This window comes from Marmota flaviventris, chromosome 6 (genome assembly GCF_047511675.1).
Source record: "Marmota flaviventris isolate mMarFla1 chromosome 6, mMarFla1.hap1, whole genome shotgun sequence".
Lineage (NCBI taxonomy): Eukaryota > Metazoa > Chordata > Mammalia > Rodentia > Sciuridae > Marmota > Marmota flaviventris.
The window spans coordinates 54,811,926-54,824,576 of record NC_092503.1 but is presented as its reverse complement, the minus strand read 5'-3'; the positions used below and the strand labels follow the sequence as shown (position 1 = coordinate 54,824,576).

The following is a 12,651-nucleotide window of genomic DNA, read 5'->3' as shown; positions in this document are numbered from 1 at the left end:
TATGTAGAATTGGAGTAAAACTTACATTTTCACTTGAAGTGTTTTTTTGAACAGTTTCTTTCTTCTAGCAGTTATATTATTTTATTGACTGTTAATTTATCAACTCATTTAAAAAAAAAAGTGAGAGGAAAAAAAGGCCACAGCATTATCACATTTCTATATATGTGTTCCCTAAACCATATGGTGATTTCTAATTAGAATACAAAAGATTGTGTGATGAGACTAACTTCATAAGTAGCTGTGATGGTGGGCATCACAGAGAGAGTTTTTTCTGGAATTTCCAAAAAGGACACTTTTGAGAGAAACTGTGGTCTGTAGTTGTCCTTATACTAGAAGTCTGATAAAGTTATTGATGTGTAGATCAAGTTGGTATTTCGAAGCTAGTAATTTAACTCTGGATGCTAGATCCTCACAGCCAGTAGCTTGACTTGATTTTTCTTTTTTTTTAAAGCAGCTTCAATATTTAATTTCACATGTACCCTCTCACTAGAGATTTCAAAGGATACTTTGCTAGATGCTTGACTGCCTTGTCTATTTGCTCTTGTTTTGCATGCAAGAGAGAGCCAGAAGCTTTCTTCTCATTGTGTACACATAGTATTAATGGATTTACTCTGCCTGTATCGTCTCATTACTGGAAACAGCTAGAAGCACAGAAGTCTTTCAGTGTATGCAAATAAGGCAGAATCATCTACCTGAGAGTTAATATTCTCTGCTTTTAAGTGTATTCTAAATCTAATGTTTGTATTTAGAGCATAACATCCTGTTCTCTTTTTTTATGGGCAAAAAGCTAAGCAGGCTCAGGCAGCTGTTTGATGTTGGCTTCAAGTGTTATTAATTTCATATTCTATTATTCTTTTCACTGTAGCACAAGTGAAGCTGATGTGGAGGCTGTCATGGATAAGTTGTTTGATGAGCTGGCTCAGAAACAAAATGATTGTACGTAAGTTAATTTCTCTTGAAAGAGAATACATTTAGAACACAATGCCCAATCTCCACTGACCAATTAATAAGTTCCATTGCTGTATATGGGTTGATGCCACGCTCAAGTGGCAGTCATTGTATCAGCATTTTGTCTAATTTATGTGTTGAATCATGTGCTATTATTCATCAAGCTATGCATTTCCTATCTGTAAGAGATGAATTTTATAGTAATTATCCAGACAAGATTGAGTCTTTGTTCATGTTCCCATAGTAACTAGACCAAGGATTCTAAAAGTGCAAGGCAGAGAGCTGCGGCTGAATAAAGCCTGTGGAACCGTTGCCGACTGCACATTTGAAGAGCTGTGTGAGAGAGTAAGTATCCAGGCACGTCCAGACTCATTGGCCTTTTCACATGTTAAAATACTTCATGTTTTCCTCTGCCTCTTTCAGATTTTAAAATACTATTCACAGAGTCAGAACTGTTTTTAAAGTCTCATTAAGGGAAATACTCATCTATATTTTCCATGTGCTTTTTATAGATGTTGGCATGAAATTTGCTCTTAGAGGGGCTCTAAAGCAAAATTAGAAATGCAGAGAGAACTGTCAACTGTTGCTGAGAGCAAAAATAAAATCAGTTTAGGACTATTTTGTAAAAGTCACACATGAGGGATTTTTTAAAAATTCAAAGTGAAGTTAATATGTGGGAAAAAGAAAGATGGAGTAATATCACCTTGTTCTACAAAACATGACATAAAGAATTCTCATTCTTATACCCATTGCTCATTTGCTATACCATCATATCTGACCTTTTTTTTAGGCCAGGGTCAAAGAAAGTGAATTTCTAAAACTGTGATATCTCTACTATGTCAGAAATAACACATTCCACAAATAAAATACATGCATATACATACATTCAGGTAAGAAAGACTTCACTGGTCCTGGTGGTACTCACTTTAATCCCAGCAACTTGGGAGACTGAGGCAGGAGGGTCACAAGTTCAAGGCCAGCCTCAGCAATTTACTGAGTCCTTGTCTCAAAATAAAAAATAAAATGGGCTAGGGTTGTAGTTCAGTGATAGAGTGCCCTTGAGTCAGTACTGCAAAGAAAAAAAAAAGGAAGATTTTGCAGATTCATTTTAGATATGATATGAATTCTGGCTTTTCAAAATTCTGGAATTCTCAGTATTCAGTGGATATTTAGTGTGTTTACTCATGAAAATCTTGAGAGAAACAAATCCAAATTAGATATAACTTTAAGTATAACTCCTTAACTGACATTTAGAAATTATCACTCCAGTTGGCCTCTGATTTATTTAGACTTTTAAGTAACTAAAGAAGAGTTTGCCAGTAAGAGGAAATAGAAAGTACTTATTTATACCTACCAGCCATTTTATGAGTACTCTTCTTGAAAATTAATGACTTAATTACTTCTAACCAAAAGTAATATTTAAACCAGAGAGATGAATCCAATCTACAGTCATTTAGCACTTCAGAACCAATGAAGTTTGTGATCAATTAGGATCCTTTGACAGAGTGGTAACACTAGTCTCTGTTAGCAATCCCATTCTGGCTGATATAGACTCTTCAGACTTCTACTGGACTTGTCTCATTAAGGTCCTAATAACCTAGTAACTTCAGACAAAATTCTTTCAAAGTCTTTGTTCAGGTTTTACTCACTTTACCAGTGAGAAATGCACTTGAGCAGAATCTTGTGCATTCAAAAGATACTTTCCGACTGCAGAAAGGCACCCCACTGAGGAGAAGGAAAGGACAAGAGGGGCCAGGCCAGTGGTGCAGGTGACTCAGGAGGCTGAGGCAAGAGGATTGCAAGTTCAAAGCCAGCCTCAGCAACTTAGGTCCTAAGAGACTTAGTGAGACTCTGTCTCAAAATAAAAAATAAAAAGGGCTGGGGATGTGGCTCAGTGGTACAGTACCCTGGTTTCAATCCCTGGTTTACCTCCACACCACCCCCCCCCCAAAAAAAGGAAAGGACAGGAGGGTGCAAGGGTGCTCTCTTGGAGCAAATACTGAGCATTTCTCTGTATTGTTTTTTATATGCTCAGGAGACTGTTATATTCTTTCAGGAAACTTACCATCCAAAAAAGGCTACCTAGAACCAAAATCTTCATTGTCTGTTTATTGTATGATGGTGATGGGAAGAAGGTTAATTGGGATTTCATCTTGAAAAATGAAAATAAGACTTGTAAAAATAAGTCGCTTTTATTTTATTTGACAAAATGTGGATTTTTAATAGCTATGAATTAAACTCTTAGAATAAACAGTGAATGAATTTGTGTTTATTTTTGGCATAACTTTCTTGACAAATTCTAGGGTGATAAACTCTTCATGGTTTGGTTGTTCAGTCACACAGAAAATCATTTTTATAAAGACATTTAAGGATTTCATCCATTTTCTTGAAATCCTTTAACTTTATGACTATTTGAATTAATTGTTTTCTTTTTAAAAAATGTTTTGTTTTAATTAGTTATACATCATATATAATGGAGTATAATTTTTCATTCTTCTGGTTGTACATTATGTAGAATCACACCAGTCCTATAGTTACATATGTACATAGGGTAATAATGTCTGATTCATTCTACTATCTTTCCTACCCCCATGCCCCCTCCCCTCCCTTCATTCCCCTCTACCTAATCTAAAGTAACTCTATTCTTCCCCTAGCCACCCCCCTCATTGTGTTTTTCTTTTGAAGTTTTCATGGTGTCATTATCTCTGTTGATTTTTTTCTTCTTCAGGTTAGACAGATCCTAATCAGTGACTTTTGCATCCATAGATTTGCCCTTTATCTACATTATAATTATCGGATGTTTACTATATGACCACCTCTGAATAATCAACAAAAGACACTCACATGAGCGTTAGGGTTAGTTCCCAGTATTAAGCTATGAGCGGTGTTTGAGGAAAGGCTAAATTTTTAAGTGGTCAGTTCATTTGGGACTGTCTTCTTGTTACAGTGATTTTGTATTTCTTTGCAGCCTTATAATTCTGACAATCCAGATATTGAAAACTTAGGTGAAGAGGACCCTTGAAATCATTCAACTTCAGATGTGGCCTAAAACTGTTAATTAATTATAATGATCTTATGAGCCAGGGTAAATACTTGCCCAAAAAAATTCTGTAAAGAAAATATTGCATTCATACCAAGATAAAGAAATAGGCATGTGGTGTGACTGGGATGGTCCCAGCTTTAGATTGCATAAGTTGGTCTTCTGGAAGGCTTTTGAAGCCCAAAATCCATTCAGTGTCCACTACTGATGTCATGGTGAAAAAGACCTTGACAAGGAGTGAATGAGCAGACAGTTTGTAATTATTATTTTTTAAGCCATGGCTCTTTCCAAGGAAGAAACTAATATTTTCTTAGACTTTTAAATATATTAGGTAGAAACTTACCTATTAGTTTCATAATAAGGTAAAAGAAGATTTTAACTAGAAGTTCCTGCTGTGAGTCAAAGGCAAAAGACCTTAGGCATTCTGCTTTTTATGTGTATCTTTCTTCCCTGTTCCAAATGCAGTCTCTAGGGTCTGTAATCTTTTAGATTACCATCTAGCTTCTTGGTATCTCTGGGATTCTTTTTTTTACAAGTCTATAATTCATTGCTGTCATGCTCAGAGAAGCAGTTCCAATGAGGAAACCCTATAGCACCTTCATAATAATAATAGCTAACAGAGCTATGCATCAAGTGCATTCTAAGCACTGTTATGTATTAATTTATTTAATACTTAAAATAGGTATCGTTGAGGAGCCAAGATGTTATTTTCCTAGGGTTACACAGCTGGTAAGTGGCAGAGCCCAGGCTTGAACTCCTTGGTAATTTGGGAGCCAGATTCTGGCTAGTTTTTTTTTTTTTTTTTTCTTTTTAAATCACTACATGATATCTGAAGATTTTCTGGACAAGTTCTGCTTCAAATCATTAAAATAATTCAAATTCTGCTGTGAAGTCCAGTCAGATACTTTGTGAATTTCTACATCTAAGCTAAGCTTTGAGACTTTTGTGGAGCATGAAGCTGGCTGGGGAACAGACACCCTCCAGTCCTGAGAGCCCACCTCTATGCTGAGAATGTTAGCACAGAGCACAGAGCTGTCCAAACCACATGCCTTTGCTTATCCACTGTGAATCAATACAGCTATTGACCCCTGCATCCTCCTGAAGGCTGTGTCTGACCTGTACCTCCAGGATGGGGGCTGTAAGCATTTGGCAGCTTTCATCCTTTTTACTCTTTAATAAAAATGTTACTATTTTCTGTCCCTGCCATGATATGAAAAAGATTGTGAAGTGCTGCATTAGAGAAGTGTGGGTGGGTAAAGGAAAGCATGTTTGAGTGGTTTTTGTTCCCTGCCATTCCCTCTGTATGAGAGCTGTAGTAAAGAAAAATGAAGCTGATTCATCTCTCTGGACATGCTGTGAGCTTTCAGGCTTTCTTCCTTACCTTGGCCTTATTATGTGGCTTCATCAGAGGGTAGTGGAGAAGTCAGAATTATGGTTACTTAAGCCAGCGGTTCTCAAAATGTGGCTCATAGACCTTGAGGGGTTCCTGAGATCCTGACTTCAGATGTCTCTGAGGTCCAAACTCTATGTGAATACTAGGACACTTCTTGCCTTTTTCTTTTTCACTGTGGTGACATTTATAGTAATGGTGCTAAAGGAACATTAGGTGACACTGCTGAATCAAGTGTGAACCAAAACTGTGGCAGCAAACCATATTGCATTCTTCATTGCCCATGTACTCACAGTAAAAACCAACAGCAGCAAAACAACAACAAAAACCCCAGTTCCATTTAAGTATATCCTTGAAAAAGCAGTAAAAACTATTAATTTTGTTAAATCTCAACGTGACATTCCTTTTTCAGTATTCTTTGTGACAAATGGGAAATTCCTATAATGAAACACTTATGCCAAATACAATGAAGGTCTTGGGCAAAAGCACTCAGGTCTGTAATCTTTTGAGTTGCAAGCTGAACTAGCCACTTACCCCCATGCCCACCCCATAAGATACCATTTTGCTTAAAAGACTTAGTGATAGACAAACTGGTTTTTGGCAGACATTTTCTTACAATGTTTGATAGACATTTTCTTGAAAAATGAATGAAGTAAGATTGTCATTTCAAGTAAAACAACTGACAATATTTATTACCAGTGATAAAATTTGAGCAAACAAATGAAAACTAAAATTTTGGATAACTTGTTGCTTCTATCATAAACTTGGCAGCTTTCCAATTCTTAAATATTTTTTTCTGATGACATTAATGGTGATATTAACAAATGCAGTGTTTTTATAATAAGATAACTAAATGTGTTAACATTTGAACGGTCTAACTTATTAAATTAATGTTTTCCAATAACCAGTTCATACTCTTTAAAATCACTCAGGACAAAAGACCCATTTGAAATGTGAGAAAGACTAGTGGAATATAACAACTCAAGAAGTATACTGGGGGCTGGGGATGTGGCTCAAGCGGTAGCGCGCTTGCCTGACATGCGTGCGGCCTAGGTTCGATCCTCAGGACCACATACAAACAAAGATGTTGTGTCCGCCGAAAACTGAAAAATAAATATTAAAAAAAAAAAAAAAAGAAGTGTACTGTTGGGTTGGGGCTGTGGCTTAGCGGTAGCGCACTTGCTTGGCATGTGTGAGGCACTGGGTTCGATTCTCAGCAACACATATGAATAAATAAAAAAAAAATAAAGGTTTATCAACAACTAAAAATATATTTAAAAAAAGAAGTATACTGTTACTGTTTTGGATTCTATTTTGCAACTAACATTTTAAAACTACCTCTTGGCTGCAGATGTAGCTCAGTGATAGAGCAATTCCCTCGCATGAACATGGCCCTAGGTTTGATTCCCTAGTACATCAAAACAAAACAAAACAAAAACCAGAAAACTCCACAAAACTACCTCTTGTCAAGTTTTTATAAATTTTTAAGTAGACTTTATTTTTTTAGAACAGTTTTGGAGTTATTGAGAAATTGTGAAGAGTTTTTATCTGCTTCCAAATCTAATTTCCCTTCTTATTAACATATCAGCATGGTACATTTGTTACAATTAAGGAAACAATATTGATTCATGGTTATTAATATAAAGTCTATACTTTTCAGACATTATTAAGTTTGGCCCTGTATCCTTTTTTCTATACCAGGGGCCCATCTAGGACTTCATATTACTTTATCATGTTTTTTCAGCTTCTCTTGAGTGTGAAAGTTTCTTAGATTTTTCTTATTTTTAGTGACCTTAGCAGTTTTGACGGGTACTAGTCAGGTATTTTGTTGATTCACTTGGAATTTGTCTGACATTTTTCTTGTGATTAGTCTAGAATCATGGGTCTTTGGGATTAGACCACAGTTGTCAAATGCTATTTTCTTTCTTTTGATGCTGGGTTTGATGCTGGGGTTTGAACCCAGAGGCACTCTACCACTGAGCTGTATTCCCAGCCCATTTTTAAATTTTTATTTTGAGACAGGGTCTCACTAAATTGCTTAGTGTCTCGATACATTGCTGAGGCTGACCTTGAACTTTAGATCTTCCTGCCTTAGCCTCCTGTGTCATTGGGATTATAGGCATGTGCCACTATTCCAGGCTCAGGTGCTATTTTCATCAAGGAATCATACGGTTAATTTATCACCACTGATGTTAACCTTCATCAGACTTGTCTGAGATAGCATTTGTTAGGTTTTTCCATCCTAAGGTTACTATCTTCCTCCCTCTTCTTAGGGTTCTCTTTGGAAAAAAACTTCTTGTTGAGTTTTCATGAAACATCAAAGAAGAATATCTGCAATTAATTTGGTGGGGCTAATATAATACTTTTTTATTTTCCAACTGCATATCTAAGGTCAGATTTTCTTATTTACCTCAACTAAAGCAACTTAATTGCAATAAATTGAATGTAGGAACAGATATGAAAATCCAGCTGTTTTCTATTATGCTACACATTAAAACGATTGTGTGTGTGTGTGTGTGTGTGTGTGTGTTGTACTGGGGCCTTGTGCATGCAAGGCAAGTGCTCTACCAACCAAGCTTTATCCCCAGCCCTTAAAGTGACTTTTAAAATGTGAAACAGTTATTACTTTCATTTTGGAAAATATTATTATTTTTATAAAAAATTTATGTTATGATGGATTTAATATAATGGTTTTACCATTGTTACTTTAAGTGAATGGATAAAGATTTTAAATTTTTCTCAGTTTTAATTTCTAATACAATAAACATCAGGAAAGAAAGCCACATAAATAAAGGCTCTTTGGATTCTTCAATAACTTTTAAGAGTATAAAGGGGTCTTAAGACCAAAATGTTTGAAAACCATTTGCTTTAGGGTTAAAATTTTGTGAACCAAAAATGAAAGAATCGTTTTCAAAGAAAGCAAGCCAATGCTGAATTCTAAAGACTTAATGAGTAAACTGGCTGTACCTGAATTTTCCTTATTGAGAAATATAATTTTTACACCTGCAGGAAATTGTTTCCTCAACCAATAACAGTGCTCATGAGTAACTATTTGCAAGAGCAGTTTGTTTTTTGTGTCTTAAAAATAATGACAGGTAGCCAGGTGTGTTTGCAAAAAGTCTGGGCAGAAAATATATCAGTTGATGCATATGCATGGTATATACATTGCTCACTGTCAACTTCTTGTTTGCTAGCTTTCTTCTTTTGTTCTTAGTCCTCAAGAAAGAAAGTCCATTACATATATGTATTGGCCATCATCTATCTATTAATCTTAGTTATATTGCATCAGTTGCTGGGTGCAGTGGCACACACCTATAATCCCAGCAGTTTGGGAGGCTGAGGCAGGAGGATCGTGAATTCAAAACCAGCCTCAGCAACAGGCTCAATGAGACCCTGTCTCTAAATAAAATACAAAACAGGGCTGGGGATGTGGCTCAGTGGTTGAGTGCCCCTGAGCTTAATCCCTGGTACCAAAAATAAATGAATTATGTATATATATATATATATATATATATATATATATATATACACATACATACATATATATATATATATATACATATATATATACATATATAGTCTAATAATACATAAATTGATTATATATGTATATATATATATATATATATATATCTCCACACACACATATATATACATATATAATCAATTTATGTATTATTAGACTTATAGTCATACCAAATAGTATCTTTTTTTTTTTTTTCCCAAATAGTATCTTTTGGGAGCTTTGGAGTGGTATTTACCTTCTCTTTCCTTTTTTAATGCTTTATTTGCTCTTACTCCAAATGAAACCACTGATTGGGAACTACTTCTGGTTTGTGTCCTGTGCTTGGTTCACTGTCAGAAAATACTAAAGGATGAATAGCTTTTATCGATATTATTTGGCCAAGACTCAAGGCTGAAAGGCTTGATGGTGTTTGGATGCTAACAGTGGTGATTAGCATTAGGGAATAAGGGCATTAATCACCAGAGCCTAGGCAGCCCAGGAGTCTCCCTAGCCCTTTACCTTCCCAGCAGCAAAACTGATCTGTAGCATTGCTGATCTGTGTGTGCTTATCATCCACAGATGCTGACCTCTGGCAGAGCCATGTCCAAATAAGGTAGACAGCCAGGCTGGCTAATGCAGAGGTGATTGGTAGGGCAGAAGTGAGCGCTCAGGTAGGGCAGAAGAAAGCTTAGAAGTAAATATAGATTCTTGTAGGGAGGAATATGAATCCAGTGTCACAAACAAGCCCTAAGTCTTTTGTTCCTTGTTCTTTTGTGCCCACATTCCCAGTCAATATTTAAGATTAAGAGTCATAGTCTTGGTGTTAAAAGACACCTTTTTATGATGCTGGTCATTTATGTAACCTTTCTGCCAATACTGAATCCTCCCTACTAGCCCTGGTCCTCCATTTGTCCTGCTTCTGATTTGTGTCTGATTTTGTCTTGCAATGCTAATTTGGGGGATGCAGTTAATAGGTGAGAAGGAAAGTAGGACATATTCAGATTAAAATTTTACCATACATACCTGGACTTAGCCTATTTCGTATTGATTCTCAGAATAATAAAGATTTTTGGAATAAAACCTCATAATTGACCCAAAACATAATTTGATTTAAAAAGGTAAAATGTAGGGGCTGGGTTGTAGCTCAGTGATAGAGTGCTTGCCTAGCACGTGCGAGGCCCTGGGTTGGATCTTTAGCACCATATAAAAGTAAATAAAGTAAAATTGTGTCCAACTACAGCTTAAAAAAAAAAAAGTAAAATGTTTACAAGTAACTTCTTACCTGAGTTTATTTCATTATTCCAAAAATTTGGACATAAAAGAAAAAAGGAATCTGGGTGCCGTGGCCCATGCCTGTAATCCCAGTGGCTCAGAAGGCTGAGGCAGGAGGATTACATGTTCAAAGCCAACTTAAGCAACTTAGTGAGACCCTCTCTGGGGGAAAAAGAAAAAAAAAAGTAAACTCTGTTGGGGCTGGGGCTGTAGCTCAGTGGCTGAGCGCTAGCCTCACATGCATGAGGCACTGGTTCGATCCTCAGCCCCACGTACAAAAATAAATAAATAAAACAAAGATATATTTAAAAAAAAAGAAAAGAAAAAGGAAACTCTCTTTAAGGTTGTTTTTTTCTAATTGTTGATTGCTTTGTGTCTTCAAAGGACATCACTATATATTGGGTTGAAAGTTGTTGTTTGACAACTTTTTTGGTGTGTTTTACTGTTTTAAAGGAAAAGGAAAAAAGTACTGTTACAGAATTCTCCATAAAAGAAGGGCTGGATTAAAAATTTGAAATTTATGGTCATTTCCATGATGCTATAAGGAATAATCAGAAGGAATAAAGAAAAACCGGGTCAAGAGGACACCTCCCTGCTTCCTGCACATGGCAATTTCTCTATTATAGGACAAATAGTTTCGATAGCGTTATCCAGCTTCTGTTCCCAAACTAGGGCAGAAACAGCTTCTTTGCTGCTGCTGCTGCTGCTGCTGCTGCTGCTTATGGCTGTGGGTTTCAAACTTTTCAAGCCACCGGCTTCTCAGACCCTGCCTAGAGCTTCTCTAAGAGAGAACACTTATTTTCTGTCAGTATATTTATGTCATCGCTGTTAACTGAAATGGTTTGGAAACATGTCCAGTCCCTATAATGGGAAGAGAGTGCCCAGGAATTCCAAGAGGGTGTCAAGAGAAAAGTAAGTGTGCCAAGAAGTGTCTGTTTTCAATATGTTCTCTGTCTCAGGGATAAAATTAATTTGTGGATCAGAGATAGCTGTAGATAAAAGTCCTCATATTTCTACTAAGGAAAAAGAGAGAAAACTAACATTTAATATATGTTTAAGTCTTTAGGGAGTATGTCATCTACTTGCTGACATAATTTTTTAAAAATTGTTTTTTTTGAGTATTGACTATTGAACCCAGGGCCTTGAACAGTCAGGCTGGCACTTTACCATTGAGATATTACCTCAGCCCTTTTTAATTTTTTTTTTGTTAGGCTGGTTTCCAACTTGTGATCCCCCTGCCTCAGCCTCATGAGTAGTTGGGATTATAGGTGTGTGCCCAAGTAATCATCAACAATAGAATTTGGGCTGGGGTTGTGTCTCAGTGGTAGTGTTGACCTAGCATGCACAAGGCCCTGTATTTGATCCCTAGCTTTGCAGAAATAAATAAGTATAATAAGTAAAAATAAAACTAAATAATTCATTTTTAATTTAATATTATCTCATTCCTTTTTTTAAATTAGAGCTTTTTAATTATGAACAGTGGTTGGGTTCATCCCAACTCATTTTGCTTTTAATAAAAAATGTATCAGAGCTCTCAGTCTTCTGAACAGCAGTCTTCTGAACAGAAGACCTTTATCTTGAAATTGATAAAGTGCTGAGAGGGAAAAAATTTAGGTAAATCAATTAACATGACTATAAAACACTTTAAAAGTACTTGTTTGATTTTTTTTAAAAATTGCTTTCCAACCAAATGCCTTGGTTTTTCTTGAATCAAAAAAAAAAAAAAAAGGTTTTTTTAATCAAGTAATTCTTTGATTTTGACTTTAAAATAGTCATTTCCTTCCACACAGTACATGATTTGATATAATTTGTAGTACCTTCTCCCTACTTTAGATAGTTGACTCAAAATTAGTTATTACATAGTTAATTTCTAGTTGAAATATTCAATAAGGTATTTCTCATTAGATGTTTTATTACTTTGAGATATATTTTAGGGAAAAATATGGAAATTGTTAGAATGTGCTATTTTTGTTTTCTAAATAGCTGGGTGAAGGTATTATTGAGTTGGACAAAATATTTTGAGAAAAAAACTGGAAATGAGTTATAAATGTCATAGGAACTATAAAGCCACACATTTTAATATCAAATATTACTTATTTTTTATCTTTTATATAATCAAGATACATATATCTATGATTTCTCCCCTCAAGATTATTACATTGATTCAGTGGTCAGAAACTATTTCTCAAGTGTGTTCATACCTAGATTTCTATGTTATAAGGAATATTAAGAAGTATTAGAAGGTTTCTTTCAAGGAGTTAACAATTTAGTAAAGGAAATACCATGAATTAAATAACAAATATAGGAGAGTGGAAAGAGGCCCAAATGACTCAGGAAATATCAGTTCTAATTCTGACTCAGATACTGTTTAGACAGATTACTTAATTACTCTGTGGGGTCTAAGTTCCTTACCTGTAAAATGTATCATGTGTTCAGTTAATTTCTGTCATTCCTTTCAGCAGTAACTGTCTTCTCTAATGAGCGGTGCTCACTAGT

The 12,651-nt window shown here is 35.5% G+C and overlaps 1 protein-coding gene across 1 annotated transcript in view; it reads left to right on the top strand.

Moving 5' to 3' along the window:
• The window catches only part of Afg1l (AFG1 like ATPase), a 212,338-nt gene that overhangs the window by 170,211 nt on the left and 29,476 nt on the right, over positions 1-12,651 (top strand). The window contains exons 9-10 of the mRNA XM_071613152.1: positions 866-936; positions 1,193-1,293. Of these exons, the coding sequence (XP_071469253.1) occupies positions 866-936; positions 1,193-1,293 (172 nt within the window). The remainder of the gene's footprint in view (positions 1-865; positions 937-1,192; positions 1,294-12,651) is intronic.